Consider the following 12,533-nt stretch of genomic DNA (forward strand, 5'->3'; position numbering starts at 1 on the left):
AATATACCGGGAATATTGTCACGTTTTATTTATAAGCTTTCCTCAGGGTTATACATTGAACTAGATTGTTCAAATGAACGTTCTTCTAGACTCTGAATTAAAGAAAAGGGCATTTGACATGCTTGGTGCATAAGCAGTCAATGTCTAGACATGGTTTTTCAATCCAATTTAAGTTTTCCTGAACAAAAGCAAATTTCTCTTTCCAACTGCCTACATTTTAAAATAGAATAACAGTAATTTCACATGTCATCTCTCATCTAGACAGAGGTTTCCATCCAGTTACATGTCTACTTGTCTCTTTCCTAAGATAATGTTTATTGCATAATAAGAAAAATCAATATACTAAAAAAAAGTCACAACAATAGGTTTTTTCAATCTTTTGATAGTATACTGTTTTTCGAAATCTATTTTCAATGCTGTAAATAATGATCTGAAACAAGGCATTATTTACTGTGCTCTGACAGGTAAGATTTATAGAGTTATATAAACACTTAAGATTCCTTTCAGTTGCAATTAGAATACCCAGCTCATATGCTCTTGTAGCACCTAAAAAGTGAGCACCAGTGAAAATATTCTGTGTTATTCTTGCATTGTCCGTTTACTTCAGGAGAGAACAATCATTTAGTAAAGTCCTAAATTAGCGGAACAGGGACACTTAATCTTCAGAGCACATAAAGCACAGACTGTAATGCAGACGCAATCACATCGACAATTGGATCTTCAGCCTGGCCTGACTGAAACACTTCTGAATGCCAGTCTTGATTTCGTTTTCATATGATGTTTACATGTGTATATTATGGTGGGTTTCTGTCTTCTAATGGAATAAGGCCTTTCACAAGAGCCACCAGTCAATGCAAACTTTCATTCACTAGTCAGCATAGATGAGAAGATGTAAATTTAATTAGCATTTCCCAGAACTGTCTAGTTTTGTATTATTAGTGGAACTTCAGAATCTGTGCTATTGAATGTTTCCTTTAGAGCTGACCCAAGTTGATCTGGGGACTTTTTTTTTTACAACAGAGGTAAATATAAGTAATAAATAAATAAATAAATAAAAATCCAACAACAACAAAAAAACCCAACTCCCTAGAAAGCCCTGTAATTTGTAATTTATAAAAGCTTTAATGTTCCTGTTTTTCTTGTTTTTAGGGGAATATGTTGTTATGACTACACATTTTCATCTGAAGAGAAAGATTGGTTACTTTGTCATCCAGACTTATCTGCCATGCATCATGACAGTGATACTGTCACAGGTGTCCTTCTGGCTTAACAGAGAATCTGTTCCAGCAAGAACTGTATTTGGTAAGCAAGACCAATACCTACTCAGCAATCATAAGCCAAATAGATTTAAGAAATTTTATAGTTACGCATGACTAGTTTTACATGGCATTGGAGAACAGCATGAGCCTGGACATGGTGCAGTACACACTAATTAACATGTTTCATTGCAAACATGTAGCAGAAACTGATTTAAGGTCCAAAGTTTTTAAAGTGTTCATAAAAAGAGACCTGAAAACATCTTAAGCAATCTATTACAGTTTGACTTTTCCAAAGCAGTAAGTACAGGAATAAAACATTTCTGACAATGGAAAAGACATTCATGGTGGGAACTGTCCAAAAGGTTTTAATTGATGGGCGTTGGTCATTTGACATCCTTAGGTCCTTTGAAAATTTTTGTTTTAAAAATCTTTTTCATCATTTTTTGCAGGCTGCTGCTAAAGATGTCCTGTTGAAATCAGTGACAATTTATTGTGCTTACAATGGTGAATAGATGCGCTCAACAAATGCAATAAGAAGGCAATCTGTTTATACAATTGGTCTCTAGCGTTTTAACCACTGCTTGCAAATGCCTATCTTAAAATTAGAAACAAACAACTAACATAATCTTTGGAGATATTAATCCAAGTCAAGTAAAACCAAAAACCAAATCTTCAGTTAGGGAAAATAGAACATTAGATTTCTGCTATGTGACCTGCCTTTTTGTGATGTTCAGACAGAAGAACACACAGCCCAGCTGACTTTTACGCTAGTTCCCCCCCTCAGAGCACGGCTGGGGCAGGACCCATGGACCATCCTGCTTTGCCAAAAGCAGTTTACCCATTTGCACTGGACATAGCAAAGCCACAGAGCCGCAAATCCCAATGCTGAGAAATACAGACTCTAAAGCTCTTGTTGAACAAGAGCTATTTTTATTGACCTTTTCTGGCACTCTTCACAGCTGTGTTTCAGTTTCCCAGTGCCTCTGGAAGTCAATTACAACTTGCATAGCCTTAGACCTCATGAACCAAGTAGAGGCTTTCTGTTGATATACGAATGTGCATTTACAGGAGAATGGCTTAAACCGCAGTATAATTAAATTAGATTTACATAATATTGTTTACATTAAGATCTAAAATTAGTTCTGAATTTTTAACATCAACTTCACTGAGAATTAACCTGAGCCTGTTATGAGCTGCTGTAGTCAAGGCTATTGAAATTTTAGATGGTTTACACCTTTGTGAACATGCCATTTAAAAGAAATGTCAGATGATGAGTTTGAAATGGTACACATTTTCCCTAGGTGGAGAACAAAATTTCCTAGTCTCATAATGAATAATATATAATACTGCATGATGTTCAAGCTGCTATCTTCACAGGCTCAAAACCCCACACATTTCCTTTTAGAACACAGTTATTTAGTAAATAGTAGTTTTTTACTGCATTATTATGTATCAAGATAGATTTTTCATTGCTTCATGGTAATGTTTCAGAAAATTCTGCATGAATGTATATACGTACAGAAGCACAACTTACATCTTTCAGCCCACTCAGTACCACAGATAATAAAAATCAGAAATCCTGTTTTGCTACTATACAAGAGAAACAAACTCACTAGTAATGAGTCAAAGACAAAATTAGGTTGCCTCTCAGGGAAGAGAAATTGCTTCATCATTAGGCACTTCACACCAGCATGTAAATAAATTGTTCATTACTTGGGCTATTTTAGACCACTGCACATTTTCACTAACACTCAGCGCAGCAAAGATGAACTCGCAAGACACATTCAATACATGACATTGCAGTTGTCAAGGTAACTTGTGGACATGTGATTTGATGTAAATGTCCTGCACTTGCAGATTTATTTTTTTCAAGCAGCTGCAAGCAGTGTGAGTTCAGTACAGTCCTGCTTGCTCCTTATGGCCAGTTAAGGGAAAAGGTTCATCAGCAGGGAGAAACTCTAATATCACAAATGCAAATTGCATTATCATTGCTCTTGCATAAATTATTTGCTATTTTCAGGGCATCAGTGAGTAAAGGGACAGACAGAACCATCATTTCAAACGAATACAATATCACATAAAGCTTAGTGCATTTGACTACACATTTGAAGGAGCACATACCAAATAAGCTGAATGAAAACAAGCCCTTTTGTTTTCCGCTAAACACCTTAGAACTGCTGCAAGAAAGAACTGAAAAAGTTAAATTGTTACATCTGTAGGACAATTTGCAGGGCATGAACAAGGAACAGCAGCAATGATTCTCCAAATGCCAGGAAGCTTAAAGTAACATCTAGTGCGCAACTCAAAATATTATTTCATTTTGCCTTTAAACATATTCTACTACAGAAACGTCAATGAATAAAGGTATAAAAGATGTTTTTAAGATCCTGCAACTTCCACAGAACTTGAAATCTGCTATCCTCAATTAGCAACTGAACTTAGTTGGGGAAGTTTGTAAGAATTAGGGGGGAAGACTTTCCCATCTATTTTAACAGTTGAGAAGTGAAGCACAAGATACAGCCACTAATCCAAACACTTGCAAACTGTTTGCTTTCCAGGAGTGACAACTGTCCTGACAATGACCACTTTGAGCATCAGTGCGAGGAATTCGCTGCCCAAGGTGGCCTACGCCACTGCCATGGATTGGTTTATAGCCGTGTGCTATGCCTTTGTGTTTTCTGCGCTCATCGAGTTTGCAACAGTGAATTACTTCACAAAGAGAGGCTACGCGTGGGATGGCAAAAGCGTAGTTCCTGAAAAGGTAACGTCGCTCAGTGTCTATCCAAGCAGGTCATACTATGCCATGTTTGGTCATTATGTAGGGTTTTTTTAGCCCATTAGAAATTCTTGTTATTTAGAATAGTAAGTAACTACTCCAATAGTGTTTCCTCATGTGTTTACACACAGCATTTCTACACATAAACAGTAATTACTTAGACACAAAGTACCTAAATACTACTTCTGATGTACTGGATGATATTTAATGCTATTAATAATTAAAAATTTTACCGAGATTTTGACTTGTGCATCTGAGTAGAAGGACGATAAATTAATTTTCTAGTGTTTGAGGAAAAGAAAGTGTGGATACCCCAGTATAAACATAGGAAAAAAATCTTGTGGCTACTGTACCCGATCGTTTTCGAAGGATATTGCTCCCCAACAGGAACTTCAGCAAGATTGCTCTATGATCATGACCAAATATACCAACACAGGACTTTTTCTTTCCTTCTTTTTGCCTCCAACCCTTTCCTTATTTTTAAAAATAAAAGTATTATTTTTACTTCTCAGTCAACAGGAGAAATTGATTTGTTTTGGATAAGTACTGACAGTTGTGTTGGGAGTGTGCAGTCGTGACCCACACCTCCCTGAGTGCGACAGAGGCGTCACACTGAGTCCCTTTGCTCTGCGATCAGAACTGCTCTGTAAATCGCAGGTGCATCACAAAATTGTTGAGAATGTTTAGGGCATGAAAGAGAAAGCTTTCCATTTCCTATGAGTTATCACGTCAGCTGCTTCTGTAAATAAGCTTTTTTCTTTTTTCTTTTTTTTTTTTTGAAAGAGATCTTGTAAGAGATTTTTAACTTGCCTAATGGGTCATTATGAACATTCACAGACTAGAGATTCAGCAGAACAAATGAATGAAGTAACAAAGCAAACTTACAGTAATGAGCTGCTCGGCTGCTGGTGAATATTGAGTTTTCAGTTACTGACGATACTTTCATTGAAAATAATTTGATTCTTTGGTGTGCTCCTATCTTCATGAAATCTATTGCAAAAAATAGGCTGTATTAGTGGAACAAAATCCTTAAATATTAAATATTGACTTGTTAATACAACCTACCTTGTAATATAGTTACTATAATAAGCCATTTCATTTGTTTCAAATGAAAAACAAAACCCACAACATTATGAACACAATATTTAAACACTACTTAAAACATTGGACATTCTGGCCCCTGGAAGAGCAGCATTATTTGCAGACATAAGGAAAGGCAGGCAAGGCAAACTAATGGCAAACAGAGCATCACAGCGTAATAAAATTTAGAACTCTAATTAGCTGTCACATTACTTCTTCATAAAGTTGAATTTGACATATGAAACATTAGGACCCTGACTGATGTCAGGACTTTCTGTGGATCAGATTCCTCATGACATTTACATCTATAGGAAGGGTCTCCTCCAAGACTTCTGTGCAGCAGCTCTTTGCCTGCCAGATTTATCGCTGCTCCCTGAAGTATCTGGTTTCATACTCAGCAAGCATGTAACAGCCTTCCTGCTCAGGAGGAAAAGAGCAGACAGACAACTAAAAAAAAGGGTTTTTCTTTTCAACCTGTTCTTCCTATTGAGCAAAAATATCCTAAGACTATTTGAAGCTTTTTCTCATCTTCAAGCTAAGCTGAACATTGTAATGAAATCAAGAACATCTACATCATGGTCATTATGTGATTCCCTTTTCTTACTAAGCAGCAGAACTTTAACATTTCAGCCTTCATTTCCGTGCTGCGTGAGGCTCCAAGCCATCCTTCCACAAACCTCCCCCAAGTGCACTGATGCTTTTGCAGATTCCATTCACATTCCCCAGGGTCCTGCAGCAGCCTCTCTGCTCCCTGGAACACTCACCTCTCAAACAAGTTTTTCCCAGACCCTGCCCACTGGGTGGTCTATATAGCTATTGATCTACAGTTGATCTGCCACAAAAAGTACCATGACTACTTGAAAAAATATTGCCTCTGTGGGACAGCTGCTTCTTGAAATCACAGAATTGTATTTGCTATCTTGGGAAATGACATAACAGATCACGTTTTGGTGATATTTTTGTTTTAGCCATTTTTTCCCTCATCTAAGAGGATGAAACATAACATTTTTCTATTCTTTTTGCGACAAGTACTGCCTAAAGATTTTCTAAGCTCTTGGGATTTTTTTGTTATCTGTTTCTTTTTCTTGTAATCAGAGGAACTTGGAGCAAAGAGCTGCTTTTCTTCATGCCTCTCCAATGACGCACATCATCTCTCTTTTATGTTAACCCTAGTGCAGTGGCTGGAGGAAGGGTTCAGACTGCCTGCAACAGGGACTGTGGAATTCCAACTTGTAACTTCAGATGTCTAAGATTAAATTCTTTTCCTACATGTAGATTGCAGAGGTAGGATACTAGAAAACATAAGAACCTACAGGAAAAATCTAGATATTCTGTCAGATCAATAAGTTCTTCTTCACTAAAAGATTTTCAGTCCATCCTTGCTTTAGCAATATAGGCAGGTGGATGCAAAAATCATACAGCTATTGAAGTCCCTGTATGTGCAATGACATTTCAACCATTATTGATCCAATTAACATTAAATTCCTGTTCCATATAATGCATATACAACTGGTGTAAACCATTAGTGAACAGAATGCTGGCAGCTTTGCATTTTATTAAATAATCTACTCTATTAGTGTATGATCACATGATTTTTTAATTGTGTATTTTTATATATGAAGGATGTTAGAATGCATTCTACAGCATTATTTGTCTTAATATTGGAAAGCTACATTAAGAAACTCAGTGTCTTCTGAAGGTTTTATCCTGGTTAAGAAGCACAGTTGATTGGTTTGTCAATGTTGATTACCATTAAAGATAACTTTGTTGATCTGTGAGACTGCCTATAAGTCCTCATTATAGTTTATCCATCATCTAATTTGGTTCGACTAATACAAGAAATGTAGATGGATGATTTTTTTCTTTGTCTTCACCCAAATATTTTGCATGAGGTACGTAACCTGACATTAATGTCTTTCTTACAGCTTATTACAATTTGTGGCATAAATTGGATTGATTGCAAAGTTTTATAGTGTGTTTTCATAACCTTATCTGTTGAGATGGTAGGGCGAATAAAACATTTTCTTCTTTCTTCAGCCAAAGAAAATAAAGGATCCTCTCATTAAGAAAAACAACACCTACACAGCTGCTGCTACGAGCTATACCCCTAATATTGCAAGGGACCCTGGGCTGGCAACCATTGCTAAAAGTGCAACAATTGAGCCCAAAGAAGTTAAGCCAGAAACAAAACCTGCAGAACCCAAGAAAACTTTTAACAGCGTCAGTAAAATTGATCGACTATCAAGAATAGCCTTCCCTTTGCTTTTTGGAATCTTTAACTTAGTCTACTGGGCTACCTATTTAAACCGGGAGCCCCAGCTAAAAGCTCCAACCCCACATCAATAACTTCATTTATTCGTATAGTTCTGTTTTGTCTTTAGTTCTGGGAATTGCTTCCCGTTTTCACATATAGTAATTCCCATTTGCTTCATTGCCTCTGTCTTAAAGAAAACACTGGTTTCTTTATTTAACAAAAGGTAAAATATAACTGTATATTTTAAAAAGCTGTGTGAAAAAGCTATATACTTTGGAAAAGTCATTCTGAAAATGGGAAAGAAAGAGTTGTAGAGTAATTAAAAGGGAAAGGGAAACCATTTGTAGATAGCTTAGTACTGAATGTCCCTAAAAGGCATTGTATATGTAAGTGAAAAAGATATTTTTATTCAAAGGATTGCGGGGAGTGGGAAAATATTCTTTATGATGTTCCTGATGCACATACTACACCAAACCATTTATTCAACCACTGTTTATAATCTTTTCAAGGATGCAAAGCTTTCCATTTGCTGAATGCCATAAGATATACTATTTTACTAACCCCTTTTCTCTGCTATATTCCAAACCACCTGACTTAAAATATTCAATCATCTTTAAAGAAAAAGGAAACCTACTCACTCTAGGTACAGTTTGTCACTGTAGAGCACATAAGATCTAATAGTAACAAATGCTTTATTCTGCTGTCTTACTGCACTCTCGTTCTGAGCATTAAGTTGCCACTAGAATAGATTTAAAAGCAGTTGCACAATCAAGTGCAGACTCCAAGTTCTCTCTATCAGCTGTGCAATCCAAACAATTCCTGGATGCTTTTTCAGAGAGCCGTTACTAATCACTATGTTTTAAATAATTAATAAAACAAAAACAAACAAAAAAAAACAAACCACAACAAACCAACAATTTTTGCAAGCTCTAGATACATTGAATGTATTCTTTTATAAAATGATACATTAAAAAGAAGCTTTAGACAGAGATTTATGGATAGCAGAAAGACAAAATATAGTATTTAAATAATATATGTAAATATGCAGCATGAGATTGTACATTTTTTTACTTTTTTAAAGTTGTGTTCTTAAAACATTGTGTAGGATTCACCTCTTAGCTCTTAATATGTTGTTAAATGCTCAATAAAACATATTTAGAGCCTGAATAAAACAAACAAACAAAAACAGTGGTACTGGAAAGCCTAAAAAATAAATACACACAAAGTACTTGTAATTACTTCCATTTGTAAAGTGGGTAAGTGTACAGTAGCTTGCAATCTGACAATGTCATCCAATGTATACTATTAGATTAATGACTGGTCTGCTCAGGTCATGCATAAATACTAAAGTATGGGATTATATTTGGTAGGTAAAAATGGTGAAATATTTGTGAAGACAGAAGTTCATCTGTATATTACTGCTATATTTGCTGATACATAACTGTTACAATAAGTGATGTAATATATGTAGCATTAAATACAAAAAAAGTCATACATAAAAGAATGTACAGGAAAATAGATTTTATTGAGTAAACTTACTACATTTCATTTTTACTGTAGCAATATATTTGTAGGAACAATATGTAAGGGCTTTAAATATGAGATGTCCATTTTGCAGGTATTGTGCTCCCTTTAAAAAAATCCTAGTCAGTATCATTACTGCTGATTCTTAGAAATAAAATTTCAAATAAAGACTTTTCAAAGAGATGGGAAGAATTGTGGATATTTGCAAGCATCAATTAAAAAAACATAGTAAATGGCACTGAATTTCAAAACAATCCTACTCGAGCCTCCAGACAAAGAGCTTCTGAGAGTCAAATATCATAGCTAATGTTTTCTAAACTTTCTCAAATATATCAAAAAGTTGACGTTATCTACAAAACGGAACAGTTAATGTTTTATTTAGAGACTTATTTTTTTTAAGTAATGCTTCATTGTCTAACATTTAGTCCTGTCTAAACTTGATAAGTTATCTGATTGGGTTTTATTTAAAAGGGGATGTTCCATCTTCTGGTATCATGTGTAGATATATGTATAGAAAAAAATAAACTATGGCTCTTTAACTTCTGTGTACTTGTTTATCTTGTTATTTTTGGCGTTAAACTAGTGTGTTAATTTAGGGCATTTTCTCTTTCTAGCACTTCATAGCTACCTTTTGGTCTGCATTTTGCACATTAGATGTGAATTACTTAACTAGTCTGCTTTTTGCTATGCAATGATTGCATTATACCACCTCTTAGTTAGTCTATGCCAATAGTATTATACTGTATAAACTTGATTGCACAGTTTATCAAAGACAAGGTATTCTCTATGTAGCTTTTTTACAATGCTTTGCTAAACCATGTAATAATAGTAAGTCTTCCTTGAAAATAATGATACACTCTTATAGAGGACAGTTTCCGTTTACTCCTGGGATAATTTTAAAAAGATGACATTGAATGTTTATTGCACTTCAGTGCAGTGATGTGGCAATAAAACCTAAATCTAATAGAGGTTGTTTATGGCAGAAGCATGTATTGCTTTACAGAGTTTAGCAAAAGCTCTTTATTTTATGTCAGACTGTAATTCTATTATAATAATAAAGCTAAAAATGTTCAATAATGAAAGTGAATGTTTTACTTTGGTTTTCTTTAGTTACTGCCTTCTATTATACATATTTCAATAAACTGCTATTCATTCAAAAACTCAGTTGCTGAGGATTTGGTAATGAATGCAGTTTTAATAGATGTAATTTTCTGTCCAGTGTTTTCCAGGGACAAATACCACAGGAATGCTTCCAAAATCTGATTTGACATTCAAAAAAGATAGTTCAGTCTGTACAATGTATATCCAGTAAAGCTATTAATTGAATCAGATGAACAATTGTTAAGTTCTAGTTCCACAACAATGAATATGACACAGGGTAGGAACAGAATAAAATACACTGTATGCCAGATAAAATGGCAGATAAACAAGCGAGTGAGTAAATATGTGTGTATTCATGTTATAGATTTCACCGATTAAATAAATGCACAGATCTAAGAAAGACTGACAGAAGAGAACCTCGGGCTGTATAAAATAATATTAATTCACTTAATGAGTCATGAGGATAGTATTCAAACAAGCATAAGCATAGCACGAAAATTTTAATTCTCAGCTCTTCATTTTTCACCACATACTAAAACACAGAGAGAGGGAAAGTCATTCCAGTGCATCCCGCCCACAGAATGTTTCGGAAAAGTTCCTGGAAAGCAAGGCTTATGCTCTTATACAGGGGGAACCACCAACTGCAGACATACAGTTTTGGAGGATCCAAAGCAGGAGAGGTCGATATAAATGTATGTACGTCTCAAACAATATTCATAGTGTTCTTAAGCATGAGTCCTAAAGAAGGATTCTTCAAAATGGAAGGAAAGATTGTGTTAATACAGACCCAGATTCCATTCTTCTATTTTGAATGAGAATAGTGCAGTCTCAAACCCTGTTCCTTGCCTCCTACTACTCACTGCACAGAGATGAAATCCCTATGGAAACCCACAGCAGTTTCTGGAGGAATATGGTAAAGAAAGTGGCGAGTGGCACTGTTTGAACACCCACCTCCTATGTTCCCATACCAGATGCAGAGCACACATGGGGATTCTCACATCTCCTTTGCTACTGCTCCAACATTCTTAGGCAGAAATCTGGGCAGAACACACATCTCTGTGTTTGCTCTGATGTACCATTAGCAGGGGAAGCTTCTCATGTTTTTCTTGGATCATTCCTAGAAGTTACTGTAGGATTTTCTTAATGATAAAGAACTTTTTTTACAACATCAGCAACTTTATTAATTATATTCTTTCTGTTAGACTATGTGAGACTTGAAAAAGACTGATTTCCTTCTCTATCCTCTTCTATTTTTCCCCAATAAAGTAAATAATAAAAGCTTATGAAACAACCTAATGGCTAGAAAATGGGGCACACACGCTTCAGGAAACAAGTAATAAGAGAATTTCTTTTAGCCTGTGCTTTGTATCTGAATGCCTGTCCCAATAAATTACTGTGACTGGGGAAAGTAAAACTTTCTCTTAGAGACTGCAAAAATATCAGTCTTAATTTAAAAGACAAAAACTCAAAATCTTCTCAGAGTTTCTATAGCAGATTCAGAAAAGTAGAAAAAAATCCTTCTGTTCTGCATAAACATGACACAGCTTAAAAATGTGTTCGCAGTCTTAGCACACGAATTTTGCAAGTGAAGTATATTATCAGCTTGTCAAGCTGTTGCTGTCATGTTACATCTGATTACCAACTACGCAAAATACAACAGGAGAGGTAAAAGCTTTGAAACGACAAGTTTCTATAGGCTCATTCTCTCTGGCTGTAGGCCTATCCAAATGGGCAGGATGACTTCACAGCTGCTGATAAACTTATTTGATAAAACTCCTTCAGGGCATTTGAAAATGCTCTGAGTAGATTTTGCACTTGCAGCACAGCTGTTACACATCTTTCACCCGAAGACTGGAGCCATTTCCCCTCAAAAACCTGCAGACAGACAAATCAACCAACAACGGGCACTGCTTTTCTGAACGTGTTGTCAAGGGAGGAAAGACCGATTTGCTGGACTCTTCCTCCAATCAAGGACATTTGAATGCAAACAGATACTATTAATTTATTTCTAAATGTCCTCACGTATGAAGTATTTAATTAGCCTGAAGTTGTACATGCCCAAGGATCTGAACCAAGTCTAAGATGCTAAATTTGTTTAGAAGTGTCGTATTAATGGCTGCCCAGAGTGTGCATCTTCACTACATAATAGTTCTACATGTATGTATTATGTGCTTAATACTAGCTGACTAAAGTGACCACAGGAAAAAATAATTTAGCTGCTATGGGATTAATGCAAATGTCTTTATAAAACCCCACATACTTAGAGCTCCTATTTCAGCAGAACCACACTTCTAAACAAGTGGCTTGTAAGCTTGCTCTCCGTTGCAGTGGTGTTTATTGATGCAACATAGATACCACAAGGATCTGAAAAATTCCAGCAAAAATAAACACAAGAAAACCTTTCATGGTCATCTGAAAGCAAAAATAAAACCTAGTGAAGCTACAATAGAAAGATATTTTTCTCTTAAATTCCTTTTTTATTAAATACCTTCCAAAACCAGAAAAGTGGATTTCAGCCAAGAATCTTTTAAATGAATGC

General features: G+C 35.5%; 1 protein-coding gene and 1 long non-coding RNA gene across 4 annotated transcripts in view; one reads left to right on the forward strand and one right to left on the reverse strand.

The window, feature by feature from the left end:
• The window catches only part of GABRA1 (gamma-aminobutyric acid type A receptor subunit alpha1), a 42,400-nt gene extending 32,425 nt beyond the window's left edge, over positions 1 to 9,975 (forward strand). For all 3 annotated transcript variants that reach the window (XM_071814798.1, XM_071814796.1, XM_065848949.2), the window contains exons 8-10: positions 1,150 to 1,302; positions 3,818 to 4,020; positions 7,153 to 9,975. In XM_071814798.1, coding sequence (XP_071670899.1) covers positions 1,150 to 1,302; positions 3,818 to 4,020; positions 7,153 to 7,461 — 665 coding nt within the window. In that variant the 3' untranslated portion in view covers positions 7,462 to 9,975. The remainder of the gene's footprint in view (positions 1 to 1,149; positions 1,303 to 3,817; positions 4,021 to 7,152) is intronic.
• Positions 1 to 12,533, reverse strand: part of LOC139829115 (uncharacterized) — a 401,519-nt gene that overhangs the window by 104,066 nt on the left and 284,920 nt on the right. Inside the window, exon 2 of the long non-coding RNA XR_011741395.1 lies at positions 4,921 to 5,025. This is a non-coding gene — a long non-coding RNA (uncharacterized lncRNA). The remainder of the gene's footprint in view (positions 1 to 4,920; positions 5,026 to 12,533) is intronic.

Source organism: Patagioenas fasciata, chromosome 14 (assembly GCF_037038585.1).
Source record: "Patagioenas fasciata isolate bPatFas1 chromosome 14, bPatFas1.hap1, whole genome shotgun sequence".
Taxonomy (NCBI): domain Eukaryota; kingdom Metazoa; phylum Chordata; class Aves; order Columbiformes; family Columbidae; genus Patagioenas; species Patagioenas fasciata.